The 14,667-nt window shown below is 39.7% G+C and overlaps 1 protein-coding gene across 1 annotated transcript in view; it reads left to right on the top strand.

Moving 5' to 3' along the window:
* Positions 1–14,667, top strand: part of CLNK (cytokine dependent hematopoietic cell linker) — a gene marked incomplete at both ends in the record, with an annotated part of 105,721 nt that overhangs the window by 69,974 nt on the left and 21,080 nt on the right. Inside the window, 3 exons of the mRNA XM_082838133.1 lie at positions 1,125–1,143; positions 3,011–3,092; positions 7,068–7,108. Coding sequence (XP_082694259.1) covers positions 1,125–1,143; positions 3,011–3,092; positions 7,068–7,108 — 142 coding nt within the window. The remainder of the gene's footprint in view (positions 1–1,124; positions 1,144–3,010; positions 3,093–7,067; positions 7,109–14,667) is intronic.

Genomic DNA, 14,667 nt, shown 5'->3' with positions numbered 1-14,667 from the left:
ACTTCCTCACCCCAGGAAAAAAAAATGCACATATTTATAGAGGAAAAAAATTTAGCTTTTCATGTCAGAAGGTTCATGGACCCCACGAGGCCATCCAAGGACCTCTTGCATCCCCCAAGTTAAGAAGCTGTAGTCCAAATGATACCTGTGGACTTTCTCAGCTGATGCAATGCATGAAATGGACTTTAGAAAATTATTTGCAGTTAAGTAAATACTTCAGCAAATACTATACTTCTTGCAAGGCATTTTGATTCTTCAAGAATATAATAGGACTCAAGAATACAAGTCCCATAAGCACATAGACTTTCATAATGAAGAATGATCAAGAATTCTACTACTATTAAGGAAAAAAAGAGAATGAAAATGTTTGAGAAGAGAAATGGCTGCATTTAACAAGAATACTGTGAATATTTTCATGCTAATTTTTAAAAATAAAAATTCCAAAACAGGTATAAAGAAAATTAACTATGGCTTTCATCACTTAAACACAACCTCTATTAATATAATATTTTATCATATCTCTTCAAATCCTTTTTTCTACAAAATATGTCATAAGCCCAGTTTTTAATCCTGAACAATTTTATGTAACTTTGAGATATACTTACAGAGTAATCTTATTCCATACTCTACGTAAATACTTGCAATGCATTTCTAACATTCCAATAGTGAGTATAGCACCAAAAATTACTTAATAGTTCTCACTTAGAGGCTTATGTAGATTGTTTCCAGTGTTTCAATATTATAAGTAATGATGTACTGCACATCTTTGTACATGGAACTTGATCCAGATTTCAGGTTGTTGTCTAAGAAAAAGAAACTCATCAATGGAATTTGGGGGATAAGAATAAGAGTATTTCTAAGGCTCTTAATAGCTATGGTTAAATTGGTTTCCAAGAGTCAAAGCAATTTATAGTCCCATCAGCAGATTGTATATTTGCCTGTTACATCACACAAAGAGTATAAAATTTTTATTTTTGCTTAGTCTTTTGGAGGATTATTCGTAGATTTTTAAAAATCTATCCTAAAAAAACTAACCAACTGCTCTAAAAACATACATAGTATAATGTAAAATTCTCTGTCACTAAGAGTAACTCAATGTTTTGTTTTTTTTTAATTCAATACAGGTTCTTGGAACAGAGAAAGGTGAACTATTTATATTTGTTTTCTTATCCTAATATCATTAGGTTAAGTCCTATTTCCAGGTTAATAGCATTAGTCATTTTTTTAAACGATTACTTGTTTCAGGGCCTGGGCTATATGGACACGTACTTGGGTGCATGATGACGTGATCCAGATGGATCCAGGACCTCAGAGTCTCTTCAGGAGTCCTGTGGTCTGAACAGGGTGATTTAAATTGGGGGTGAGGTAGAGGTCTTTCTTCAGCTACAGGCTACTGACAAGGAGGCACACTGTCACCCCCTGCCACTTGGGAAAGACATTGCTGGCCTGCTGCTCCAGAGAAGCTCTTGGTCTCTCCATCTTTGATGTCACCCGTGCATACACACATAAGCCCTCATGCGTGCACGCATACACACTGCAGATGTCACTGTTGTGGAAGCATGCAATCCAACACTTGCTAGATGGCAGGATGCTAATCTGGTGATGCCTTCATGCCCACCTTTGGGATACTGTTCACAATTCACTTAGAATGATGAGTTATGTCCAGAGCCAAAGGACCTGAGCTATGGCCCAAAGAGTTAACACAGGCAGCCTAGTTTGACAAAGCAACATTGGGCTAAGATTTCAGAGGCTCACCACCAGCTCACTGCGCGTATTGAACAAGTTGCACTGACTCTGTGAGTCTCAAGTCTGCTCTTTTTACATTGAGAAAGTTAGACTGGAGTGGGACCTAACCTGGGTTTGTGGATTCCCAAGGGTTTCTGATGGAGGAGTGAGGGTCTGTTGGCAATTCTAAATAATTTTAAAATCTAAAGGAAACTGTACCCTTTTCCACAATAAAGCTCAGCATCCTACTGAAATGTTGAGGAGTTGTTGCCTCAGGCTTCAGTGATTATAAACCCAGCAACGTGACATTGATCAGCTCACAGAGGTGGCTGTTGATGACCTGAAATGATTTTATGGGATGTATGACTAGTGGACCAGTCACTGACTCCAATCACTTTTCACGTAATGACAGCCCTTCTGTCAAAGGTGTTGAGTTTGTGATCAACCTTGGACACAGCACAGAGTAACAGCCAAAATTAAGACATGTCAGTGTTTATGCTTCCTTAACTTTACTACTTACCACTGCAACTGGAAGAGTGTTTTATGGGATTCCCTATCATAGTATTATTATGTGCCCTTGGTAATTCTGGATGGCTAGTTAAAATCTATCCAGGATGAAAAGGAAATAAAAAGTGGTAACACCAATGACATATGTAATTACTGAATAAGTCCAGTTCCTGTGGTTGTCAAAACTTTTCAAAACTGGAAGATCAAAGGGGAACAACTGAGAAAACTCACGTCTGGTGGGAACCAGGTGGAAACCACTGGTCTATAATAGAATCCTGGGAGCTCTCCTGCCCTATCACCGCAGAGATAGGAGAATTCAGGTGTGCCTGGGCCAGCATCAGGCATCCCCCTACCCTACATTGCTCAGAATAGTTCTTAAGCTTAACATTTTTGTTTATGTTTCTATGTAAGTTTTCATTTGAATGGAGATTTCAACCTCAGTCCACTTCCACTTCAAGCCCTTCCAATACCAAATACCTTCCAGTGAAATATTCTATATATTGGCAAGTTCAAGGATGAGTTCCAAATTTAATATTTTTTATAATATTATTGAATATTCAACATTCAAAGCAATTTTTATAGCCTCAGGGAGAAGCCAGTCCCAGGAGCCACGGTTATTGCAGAACACGTGGGTTACAGTTTCCACTAACCATGAGCAGCTTACTCTCAATAATCAGAGATTACTTGGATGAAATTATAGCAGTTCCGCTAGACTTCTAATGGTCCCCTATCATTTTCCTTTTGCAACCTGCCCAAATTCTGTGACGCTTTTACACAGTTCCTCATCATCAGATGAAGCCTGAATTATCTCACCTGTCACAAAACCAAAGTCCTCAAGAGATTTCTCTTGCCATTACCAGGTAAGGAGCCAGGAATCCCTTGCTGGGTCCCGGCTTGGGGGTCAGGTTATGTGTTGTCTGGGATGATGATTCACAGAGGCTTCCTGAGAAAGAGAAACTCTAGCCTTTCATAATGAGGCCCCGTGTTGAGGCCCCAGGGAAACCTGTGAATCATTGTTGTTGTTGAAGTTAATAACATTGCTCTTCCTGCACTTTATAAGCGATTGATTGCATGTTAGAGACGATATTTGAAAACATGGATATTAAGTAGGGAGGATTAACTGGAATGGAGGCTAGTCAACCCTGGAAGAAAAGTTGGCTTTTCTAACTAGTCTCAGTGGATGACACACAGAAGCTGACAATTACTTTGGAAAAGCACTTTATAAATGGCCAGGGGTTGAAAATGCCATTATCTGATTAAATACTTGCCTGATCAGGTTATTGTGACAAATGTCATCCCAACAGAAGAGTCAAGGAGACTAGTAAGGCTCAGGCTGGTGATTCATTGACCAAGGTCACGTACATTAGTGGTAGCTTCCTTAACATACAGTCTCCAAAATTAGTGTTATCAGACCCTCCTGACCCCAGTCTGACCAGTGGCTCCAGCTCAGTTCATGTCACTCTCCACCGCCTCCCAACACAGGACATTTGCATGTGCTATTCCTCTGCCTATAACAGCACACCCCCATATTTCCCTCTCTCCACCCTCTCCCTACTTGGAAAACTCCTCTTTATCCATCAGACCACAGCTTAAAGCCACCCTGAATACAAGAGGTAGTTCTGACCCATTCCCCAAAGGGAATAAATGAGGCCTAGAGAGACTGAGTCTCTTGCCATTGAAATCAAGTCCAACTCTACTCTTCAGTAGCCCATGGTGCCTACACTGACTTGATTTTAAAAATGCAGCCCATAAATCTTGACTTTCCTTAGTGCCTGCCCACAGTTAAGGTGCTCTTTTATTATTTAATAATACGCTGTTTGTGATGGAATAGAGTTTTGCTTAAGAGGGAGCCCCTGGAATCATACTGCCTGACTTCCTCACTTACAAACCGTGTGGCCTTGGGCAATGTCACTCACCTTCCATGTGAAGCTGAGAGCAGGACCAGACCTGTTCAACCTGCCCATGTGCCCGCTAACCACCAGCTCTCAATGCCATTGCCAGGCCCTGTATGTCAGGGGCATGGTCTCCATCCCCCACTCCCTTCCTCTCCCTCACTTTCTTGTCCTATTTCACACCTTCAGCAACTTTGTTCTCAGTCTTTGATCTGTGGACATTAGGACTGCAGTTTCATAACTCTTATTAGGCTGTTTTCAGTTTAAGACCCAATCTGACACAAAACTCTTGCCCATACAATAAGTACATACTCTTTCTTAATGTAATTTTCTGAAAGGAAACAAAAAAACATCATATTATAGTGAAAAGATCATGAGATTTTAGTTGGGCCCACATCTGTAGTAGTTGTTATTCAGTGTGGTTTGGCTTCTTTTGTTTGTTTGTTTGTTTAATTGAACAAAGTCTCCTGATTTTTCTTCCTCTCTTAACTGGCTGCTTCTTCTAAGTCTCCCTTTTAGGCTTTTTCCAAAACTGAACTCTGAATGTTGGTATTCCTCAGATCCTTCTGATGTCCTTTTTTCTATCAGTAAGAGTGTAGGCAGTTCATCCATCCCTACACTGTCAAGGGTCAACTCTATGTTGATAATTACTAAATCTCTATCCTCTGTCCCAACCACCCTTCTTAGCCCCAGACCCATATATCCAGCTACCCAATGGGCAGTTTTCCTTAAATCAGTGACAGGTATCTCAAACTCAGTGTTGGAAACTGAACTCTTCATTTCTACTTTCATTTCTGGACCAACGCTCTCCTCCTACAAACTTTCTCACCTCAGTAAATGGTATACTGTCTTTCCCATCTTCACTCGTCCCATCCAAATCATTAAAAACTCCCAAAATTCTCAAATCTCAACTCAAAATGGGTCTTGAGTCTATCCATTTCTACCCATTTCCCCAGCTCCCAACATAAACCAGCCACCATCAACTCTTGCTTAAACAGTAGCCTTCTAATGAAACAATAGCCTTCTAATGATACATCTTCATACCCTACCTTCCATCCATAAGGAACTACTTTCTGGTCTCTTGAAGAATAAGCCATGTTTTCTTGCCTCTGATCCTTTGCACCTGCTGTTCCCTCTACCTGGAACACACCGTTACTCCTCACCAATCTCCTATTCACCTTTCAGAAGTCAGCTCAGTTAGCATATGTCCCAGGAAGACTTTCCTGAGAATCAAATCTATTTTGTCTGGATTGTGACCTTCTTCTGCTACCACAGGATCTTCTGCTCTGCTCACCTCAATTGTGGTGTTTACTCCAAATTGTGATTATGGTATAATCATGTCTTCCCTCCATAAATTAAGCTGCTTTAGGATAGAGGCCATGTCTTATTCATTTGATATCCCCCAAAACATATCATGTACTTGGTAAATGCTCAATAAATGTTTATAAAATGAAAGAATTATTTCTATTTCAGTTTAGGTAGTTTTTTTTTTTACTTATATTTTTATAAACTTTGTACACAAAACCTAGAATATCCTCAGAGGATATCCCTATTCTCTCAATATTTTCTAAAAATCCTGAAAAATTAGGGCAGTGAAATTTTGCTATCTGTGATTTTTTTTCCAGATATTTAAAAAATTGTACACTGACTCCTAGTAAAGGGATCCTGATTTTAACAGAATCCAAGGCTTAGATAGCAGGAGAAGTCTAACCAGTGATGACAGCACAGTGTGGTGGTTCAATGATCTAATGGCATTTTTATCTACCAAGCAAATCATAAGACCCCAGGCTTCTGTGGAAATAACAAAAACCAGATATGTACTCAGTTGATTTCATTGGTGCTGGAAAAGGGCTAGATTTCATTGAATTAACCCAGAGGCTTTGTTCAATTGTACAGTCGTGGCATAGAGCATGCTCCATGTAATTAGATTTAACTGTAGGAGCAACTAAAGTTTAAAATGACAATGCCAACAACAATACAAAATGAACCAGAAAATCAGAGCTGCATGTTACACAAAGCCAAACATTAAGTAAAGTGCCAAGTAAAGCCATTGGTAAACAGTCTTTTTTTTAATAAATCTATTTATTTATTTATCTTATTTTTGGCTATGTTCGGTCTTCATTGCTGCACGTGGGTTTTCTCTAGTTGCGGTGAGCAGGGGCTACTCTTTGCTGTGGTATGCGGGCTTCTCATTGCAGTGGCTTCTCTGTGCTGCAGAGCATGGGCTCTAGGCACATGGGCTTCAGTTGTGGCACACAGCCTCAATAGTTATGACGCATGGGCTCAGCTGCTCCGCGGCATGTGGGATCTTCCCCGACCAGGGCTCAATCCCATGTCCCCTGCATTGGCAGGTGGATTCCTAACCACTGCACCACCAGGGAAGTCCCAGTAAACAGTCTTTGTGTGTTTAGAAATGCATATCATTTTATTGCCTTTTATTATGCATATCATTGTATTGCCTTTTATTATGTTTTTATAATCCTTTTTTCTTTATCAATTTCCTTGTAATAATTCAAAATTTTCTTACCTAGCTCACATTAAGAAGGAATAAAATAATTTCTCTTCTTTTCTTCTTTGCTATGGCTGACTCTCCTTCAATTGGTAAACAACTACTATAGAGTAGGAACCCCATCCAGCCACATAGCATTTTCTATAGTGACTGTAGCTACAACACAAGTCTAAATTCATAGCTTCCAAAAGTAAAGAATTTTGATGTGTGCTCACTGAAGTGACATGGAAGGAACTTATGTGGTTAAGTCGCTTTGTTCCATATCTAATGTTCATCTGTATTGAGAAAGGAAGGAACCAGCATTTTATCAACCTTACAAAACAGACAATTTTTCATCCAGTAAAATATAAAGTGCTCTGTAAATATGACAGGCCATGAGTACTGACCCAGCGTGGGAAATACTAACGTTCTTTCAATTGTAACATTTCCTTTAGCTCTTCATTTGTGACTCACAACCAGAGAGTACAAAACAGAGGTAAGAACACTTTATGAAAGAATTATAGAAATAAGTAGGTTAAGTAATACACTGCTATATTCCTGCATCGTGACTTAGCTTTTGTGAATCTCAGAGTCTCTGAGCTGATGCATGTAGATATAATTCGCTTGTTTTCATTGATAGGCAGCACTGCATCGCATTAATATAATGTTTATCCATAGTTAAATACCATCACTTAGGTGTTTCCAGTTTTTTCCTCTTATGAATGTTAGTTTGTTGTGAACAATATCGTTGATGTCTTCCCCTGTGTATAATATGTACATGTTTTCCCAAGTACTTAATATGATAAGTTCTTTTTCTAAGAGTGAAATGGCCATGTCTTAGAATATTCCTCTCTTCAGTGGCACTAGATGTATTTTCCAAAGTAGATGTATCACTTTGTTTCACCAAAAACGTGTGAGACCCCATCGTTCCCCATCCTTTCCAACAGTTGTTTTTTGGCAAACTTTTAGTTTTTGTCAATCCATTCGGTGTAAAATAACTTTATCTTAAGAAGAGTCTGTGAAATGGAGAAAATAAAACTGACCTCTCTTACTAATTGGTTGTAAAGATAAAAATCAGAAGCATACCATGTCCATGGAGATATCAAAAGCAGCATATAAATATAGTGTTATATTACTGTTGATGATGGGTTTTGATATTGTTAGTATTATTTGGCCCAAACTAGATCTGTCATGTTCTTTTTTCTTTCTTTCTTCAATCCTATGCCATGGATATTCTGTGTTCAGGTCTAATCTTTTGATCTCTTTCTTCTGAGCCACAAGAGAGGGCTTTAGGGCTGGAGAAAGTGAACTCCATGGGATACAGTGGGAAGACCGAGAGCTCTACTGACCTTGGTCCCAGTTCTGCCTCTCTGAGATTCACACTCCTCCATCCATAAAATTCAAATAATGATATTAACTCTCAGAGTTAATACACACACACACACCCCACACACAGAGCCCTCACTTTGCACATAGTAGGCAACTGACACATTTTAATATCCTTCCTTCTTTTTTGCATTCCCTTTCCTTCTCCAGGGATTCTCCACCTAACTGATCCTGTGAGACCAAGAGTTTCCTCCCTGGCCTCCATCATGTCTTTATTTCTCTTCTGCCCTATGCCATCTGGGCCTTAGGTTGCAAAACCAATACGGAAAACTAATTTGGCCCATGTACACATTTCTAATAAGAGTTTCCCAAGAAAGAACTCCTTTTCTAAAGTGCGATGAACAAAGGGGGCTGTGATTAACCCAATGGCTCAATCCCTGGAAATTAAATGATAGGAACAGTAGTCCTAGAGGCCATATCTTGGTGTATGAAAATGAAAAGACTTGGAGTATCCAGGTGGAAGGTTCAAGGCCTGAACGGGCCCAGAAAGGGCTTTACTGATGGGGGTTTTGAGAATGGAAATGTTGCAGAGATAGAGAAGCAGAATCATAGATCAAAGAGGAATCCAGAGTCTTAACCTGAAAGACAAAATCTTGCACAAATAGAGAGTCGGGACCTTCAAGTTGGTGGAGGACTAAGACGTGGAGATCACCTTCCTCCCCATAAATACATCAGAAATACATCTACACGTGGAACAACTCCTACAGAACACCTACTGAACACTGGCAGAAGAACTCAGACTTCCCAAAAGGCAAGAAAATCCCCACGTACCTGGGTAGGACAAAAGAAAAAACAGAGACAAAAGAATAGGGATGGGACCTGCACCTCTGGGAGGGAACTGTGAAGGAGGAAAAGCTTCCACACACTAGGAAGCCCCTTCACTGGCGGAGACCGGGGATGGACGGGGGGAAGCTTCGGAGCCATGGAGGAGAGCACAGCAACAGGGGTGCAGAGGGCAAAGCAGAGAGATTCCTGCACAGAGGATCAGTGCCGACCAGCACTCACCAGCCTGAGGCTTGTCTGCTCACCCGCTGGGACGGGTGGGGGCTGGGAGCTGATGCTCCGGCTTCAGAAGTCAGACCCCAGGGAGAGGACTGGGGTTGGCTGCATGAACACAGCCTGAAGGGGGCAAGTGCACCACAGCTAGCTGGGAGGGAGTGTGGAAAAAGCTCTGGACCTACCTAAGAGGCAAGAGACCATTGTTTTGGGGTGTGCAAGGAGAGGGGATTCCTTCCCTGTCTGTCCACAGAAGGCAGAGCACTGCCTAAATTAGCTCCAGAGATGGGCGCAAGCCATAGCTATCAGCTCAGACACCAGAGACAGGCATGAAACCCTAATGCTGCTACTTCAGCCCCAAAAATCCTGTGTGCAAGCATAGGTCACTATCCACATGTGCCACCTGTCCCACTGACCCCAGGAGCCTAGCAGCCTGCCACTGCCAGCGTCCCGTGATCCAGGGATAACTTCCCCAGGAAAACACATGGCACTCCTCAGGCTCTTGCAACGTCACACTGGTCTCTGCCACCTCAGGTTCAACCTGCATTCCAATTATAACTACAGTACCCCTCCCTACCCACGGCATGAGTGAGCCAGAGACCCCTAATCAGCCGCTGCTTTAAACCCATCCTGTCTGGGTGGGAACAGAAGCCTGAGGGTGACCTACATGCAGAGGTGGGGCCCAAACTAAAGCTGAGCCCCAGGAGCTGTGCGAACAAAGAAGAGAAAGGGAAATTTCTCAATGCAGCCTCAGGAACAGCGGATTAAATCCCCACAACCAATTTGAGGTACCCTGCATCTGTGGAATACCTGAATAGACAATGAATGTTCCCAAAATTGAGGCGGTATATTCTGGGCACAACTGTAGACTTGGGGTTTGCTGTCTGCGACTGACTTGTTTCTGATTTCTATGTTTATCTTAGTATAGTTTTTAGTGCTTGTTATCATTGGTGGATTTCTTTATTGGTTTGGTTGCTCTTTTCTTTTTTTTATTACTTTTTAATTTTAATTATTTTTTTATTTTTTATTTTAATTCTTTTTTTTTTTTTTTTACTTATTTATTTTTCTTTCTTTTTTCCCCCCTTTTCTTCTGAACCATGTGGCTGACAGGGTCTTGGTGCTCCAGCCTGGTGTCAGGCCTGAGCCTCTGAGGTGGGAGAGCCCAGTTCAGGACATTGGATCACCAGAGACCTCCCAGCCCCATGTAATATCAAATGGCAAAAGCTCTCCCAGAGATCTCAGTCTCATTACTAAGACCCAGCTCCACCCAACGGCCAGCAAACTCCAGTGCTGGGTGCCCCATGCCAAACAATTACCAGAACAGGAACACAACCCCACCCATTAGCAGAGAGGCTGTCTAAAAGCATACTAAGTTCACAGTCACCCGAAAACACACTATCGTACACAGCACTGCCCCCCAGAAAAAAAAATATGCAGCCCCACCCACCTGAACACAGGCACCAGTCCCCTCCATCAGAAAGCCTACACAAGCCACTGAACCAACCTTACCCACTGGGGGCAGACACCAAAAACAATGGGAACTAAGAACCTGCAGCCTGTGAAAAGGAGACTCCAAACACAATAAGTTAAGCATAATGGGAAGACAGAGAAATATGCAGCAGATGAAGGAGCACGGTAAGAACGAATCAGACCAAACAAATGAAGAGGAAATAGGTAATGTACCTGAAAAAGAATTCAGAGTAATGATAGTAAGGATGATCCAAAATCTTAGAAATAGAATGGAGAAAATACAAGAAACGTTTACCAAGGACCTAGAAGAACTAAAGAGCAGACAAAAAATGATGAACAACACAATAAATGAACTTAAAAATTCTCTAGAAGGAATCAATAGCAGAATAACTGAGGCAAAAGAACGGGTAAGTGACCTGGAAGATAAAATAGTGGAAATAGCTACCACAGAGCAGAATAAAGAAAAATGAATGAAAAGAATGGAGGACATTCTCAGAGACCTCTGGGACAACATTAAACACAACAACATTTGAATTATAGGGGTCCAAGAAGAAGAAGAGAAAAAGAAAGGGTCTGAGAAAATATTTGAAGAGATTATAGTTGAAAACTTGCCTAACATGGGAAAGGAAATAGTCAATCAAGTCCAGAAAGCACAGAAAGTCCCATACAGGATAAATCCAAGGAGAAACACACCAAGATACATATTAATGAAACTAAGAAAATTAAATACAAAGAAAAAAATTAAAAGCAGCAAGGGAAAAGCAACAAATAACATACAAGGGAATTCCCATAAGGTTAAGAGCTGATCTTTCAGCAGAAACTCTGCAAGCCAGAAGGGAGTGGCAGGACATATTTAAAGTGATGAAAGGGAAAAACCTACAACCAAGATTACTCTACCCAGCAAGGATCTCATTCAGATGCGATGGAGAAATTAAACCCTTTACAGACAAGCAAAAGTTAAGAGAATTCAGCAGCACCACGCCAGCTTTACAACAAATGCTAAAGGAACTTCTCTAGGAGGGAAACAGAGAAGGAAAAGACCTACAATAACAAACACAACAGAATTAAGAAAATGGTAATAGGAACATACATATCAATAATTACCTTAGATGTAAATGGATTAAATGCTCCAACCAAGAGACAGACTGGTTGAATAGGTACAAAAACAAAACCCTTATATATGCTGTCTACAAGAGACCAACTTCCAACCAAGGGACACATACAGACTGAAAGTGAGGGGATGGAAAAAGACATTCTATGCAAATGGAAATCAAAAGAGAGCTGGAGTAGCAATTCTCATATCAGACAAAATACACTATAAAATAAAGACTATTACAAGAGACAAAGAAGGACACTACATAATGATCAAGGGATCAATCCAAGAAGATGATATAACAATTATAAATATTTATGCACGCAACATAGGAGCACCTCAATACATAAGGCAAATGCTAATAGCCATAAAAGGGGGAATTGACATTAACACAATAATAGTAGGGGACTTTAACCCCCACTTTCACCAATGGACATCTCATCCAAAATGAAAACAAATAAGGATACACAAGCTTTAAATGATACATTAAACAAGATGGACTTAGTTGATATTTATAGGACATTCCATCCAAAAAGAACAGAATACACTTTCTTCTCAAGTGCTCATGGAACATTCTCCAGGATAGATCATATCTTGGGTCACAAATCAAGCCTTGGTAAATTTAAGAAAATTGAAATCATATCAAGTATCTTTTCCAAACACAACACTATGAGACTAGATATCAATTACAGGAAAGAAAACTGTAAAAAATACAAGCACATGGAGGCTAAACAATACAATACTACATAACCAAGAGATCACTGAAGAAATCAAAGAGGAAATCAAAAAATACCTAGAAGCAAATGGCAATGAAAACATGACAACCCAATACCTATAGGATTCAGCAAAAGCTATTCTAAGAAGGAAGTTTATAGCAATACAATCCTACCTCAAGAAACAAGAAAAATCTCAAACAACCTAACCTTACACCTAAAGCAATTAGAGAAAGAAGAACAAAAAAACCCCAAAGTTAGCAAAAGGAAAGAAATCATAAAAATCAGATCATAAATAAATGAAAAAGAAATGAAGGAAACAATAGCAAAGATCAATAAAACTAAAAGCTGGTTCTTTGAGAAGATAAACAAAATTGATAAACCAGTAGCCAGACTCATCAAAAAAAAAAGGGAGAAGACTCAGATCAATAGAATTAGAAATGAAAAAGGATAAGTAACAACTGACACTGCAGAAATACAAAGGATCATGAGCGATTACTACAAGCAACTCTATGCCAATAAAATAGAAAACCTGGAAGAAATGGACAAATTCTTAGAAAAGCACAACCTTCTGAGACTGAACCAGGACGAAATAGAAAACATAAACAGACCAATCACAAGCAGTGAAATTGAAAGTGTGATTATAAATCTTCCAACAAACAAAAGCCCAGGACCAGATGCTTTTACAGGAGAATTCTATCAAACATTTAGAGAAGAGTGAACACCTATCCTTCTCAAACTTCCAAAATATAGCAGAAGGAGGAACACTCCCAAACTCATTCTACGAGGCCACCATCACCCTGATACCAAAACCAGACAAAGATGTTACAAAAAAAGAAAACTACCGGCCAATATAACTGATGAACATAGATGCAAAACTCCTCAACAACATACTAGCAAACAAAAGCCAGCAGCACATTAAAAGGATCATACACCATGATCAAGTGGGGTTTATCCCAGGAATGCAAGGATTCTTTAAAATATTCAAGTCAATCAAGATGATATACCATATTAACAAACTGAAGGAGAAAAACCATATGATCATCTCAATAGATGCAGAAGAGTCTTTCAAGACAATTCAACACCGATATATGATAAAACCTCTTCAGAAAGTAGGCATAGAGGGAACTTACCTTAACATAATAAAGGCCATATATGACAAACCCAGAGCCAACATCATTCTCAATGGTGAAAAACTGAAACCATTTCCTCTAAGATCAGGAACAAGACAAGGTTGCCTACTCTCACCACTATTATTCAACATAGTTGAATGAATGAAATTAGAACACTTCCTAACACCATACACAAAAATAAACTCAAAATGGATTAAAGACCTAAATGTAAGGCAAGACACTATAAAACTCTTAGAGGAAAACATAGGCAGAATACTCTATGACATAAATCACAGCAAGATCCTTTTGACCCACCTCCTAGAGAAATGGAAATAAAAACAAAAATAAACAATTGGGACCTAATGAAACTTAAAAACTTTTTCACAGCAAAGGAAATCATAAACAAGATGAAAAGACAACCCTCAGAATGGGAGAAAATATCTGCAAACAAAGCAACTGACAAAGGATTAATCTCCAAAATATAAAAGCAGCACATGCAGCTCAATATCAAAGAAACAAACAACCCAATCCAAAAATGAGCAGATCTAAATAGACATTTCTCCAAAGAAGATATACATATTGTCAACAAACACATGAAAGGATGCTAAACATCACTAATCATTAGAGAAATCAAAACTACAGTGAGGTATCAAAACTACAGTGAGGTATCAAAACTACAGTGAGGTATCACCTCACACCGGTCAGAATGGCCAGCATCAAAAAATCTACAAACAGTAAATGCTGGAGAGGTTGTGGAGAAAAGGGAACCCTCTTGCACTGTTGGTGGGAATGTAAGTTGATATAGCCACTATGGAGAACAGTATGGAGATTCCTTAAAAAACTAAAAATAGAACTACCATATGACCCAGCAATCCCACTACTGGGCATATACCCTGAGAAAACCATAATTCAAAAAGAGTCATGTACCACAATGTTCATTGCAGCACTATTTACAATAGCCAGGACATGGAAGCAACCTAAGTGTCCATCAATAGATGAATGGATAAAGAAGATGTGGCACATATAAACAATGGAATATTACTCAGCCATAAAAAGAAAGGAAATTGAGTTATTTGTAATGAGGTGAATGGACCTAGAGTCTGTCATACAGAGTGAAGTAAGCCAGAAAGAGAAAAACAAATACTTCCTGCTAACACATATATATGGAATCTTAAAAAAAAAAAAAAAAAAAAATGGTTCTGAAGAACCTGAGGGCAGGACAGGAATAAAGACTCAGAGGTAGAGAATGGACTTGAGGATATGGGGAGGTGGAAGGGTAAGCTGT

This window comes from Leucopleurus acutus (assembly GCF_964270905.1).
Source record: "Leucopleurus acutus genome assembly, chromosome: 4".
Classification (NCBI taxonomy): domain Eukaryota; kingdom Metazoa; phylum Chordata; class Mammalia; order Artiodactyla; family Delphinidae; genus Leucopleurus; species Leucopleurus acutus.
This window is presented reverse-complemented; position numbering and strand designations above follow the sequence as displayed.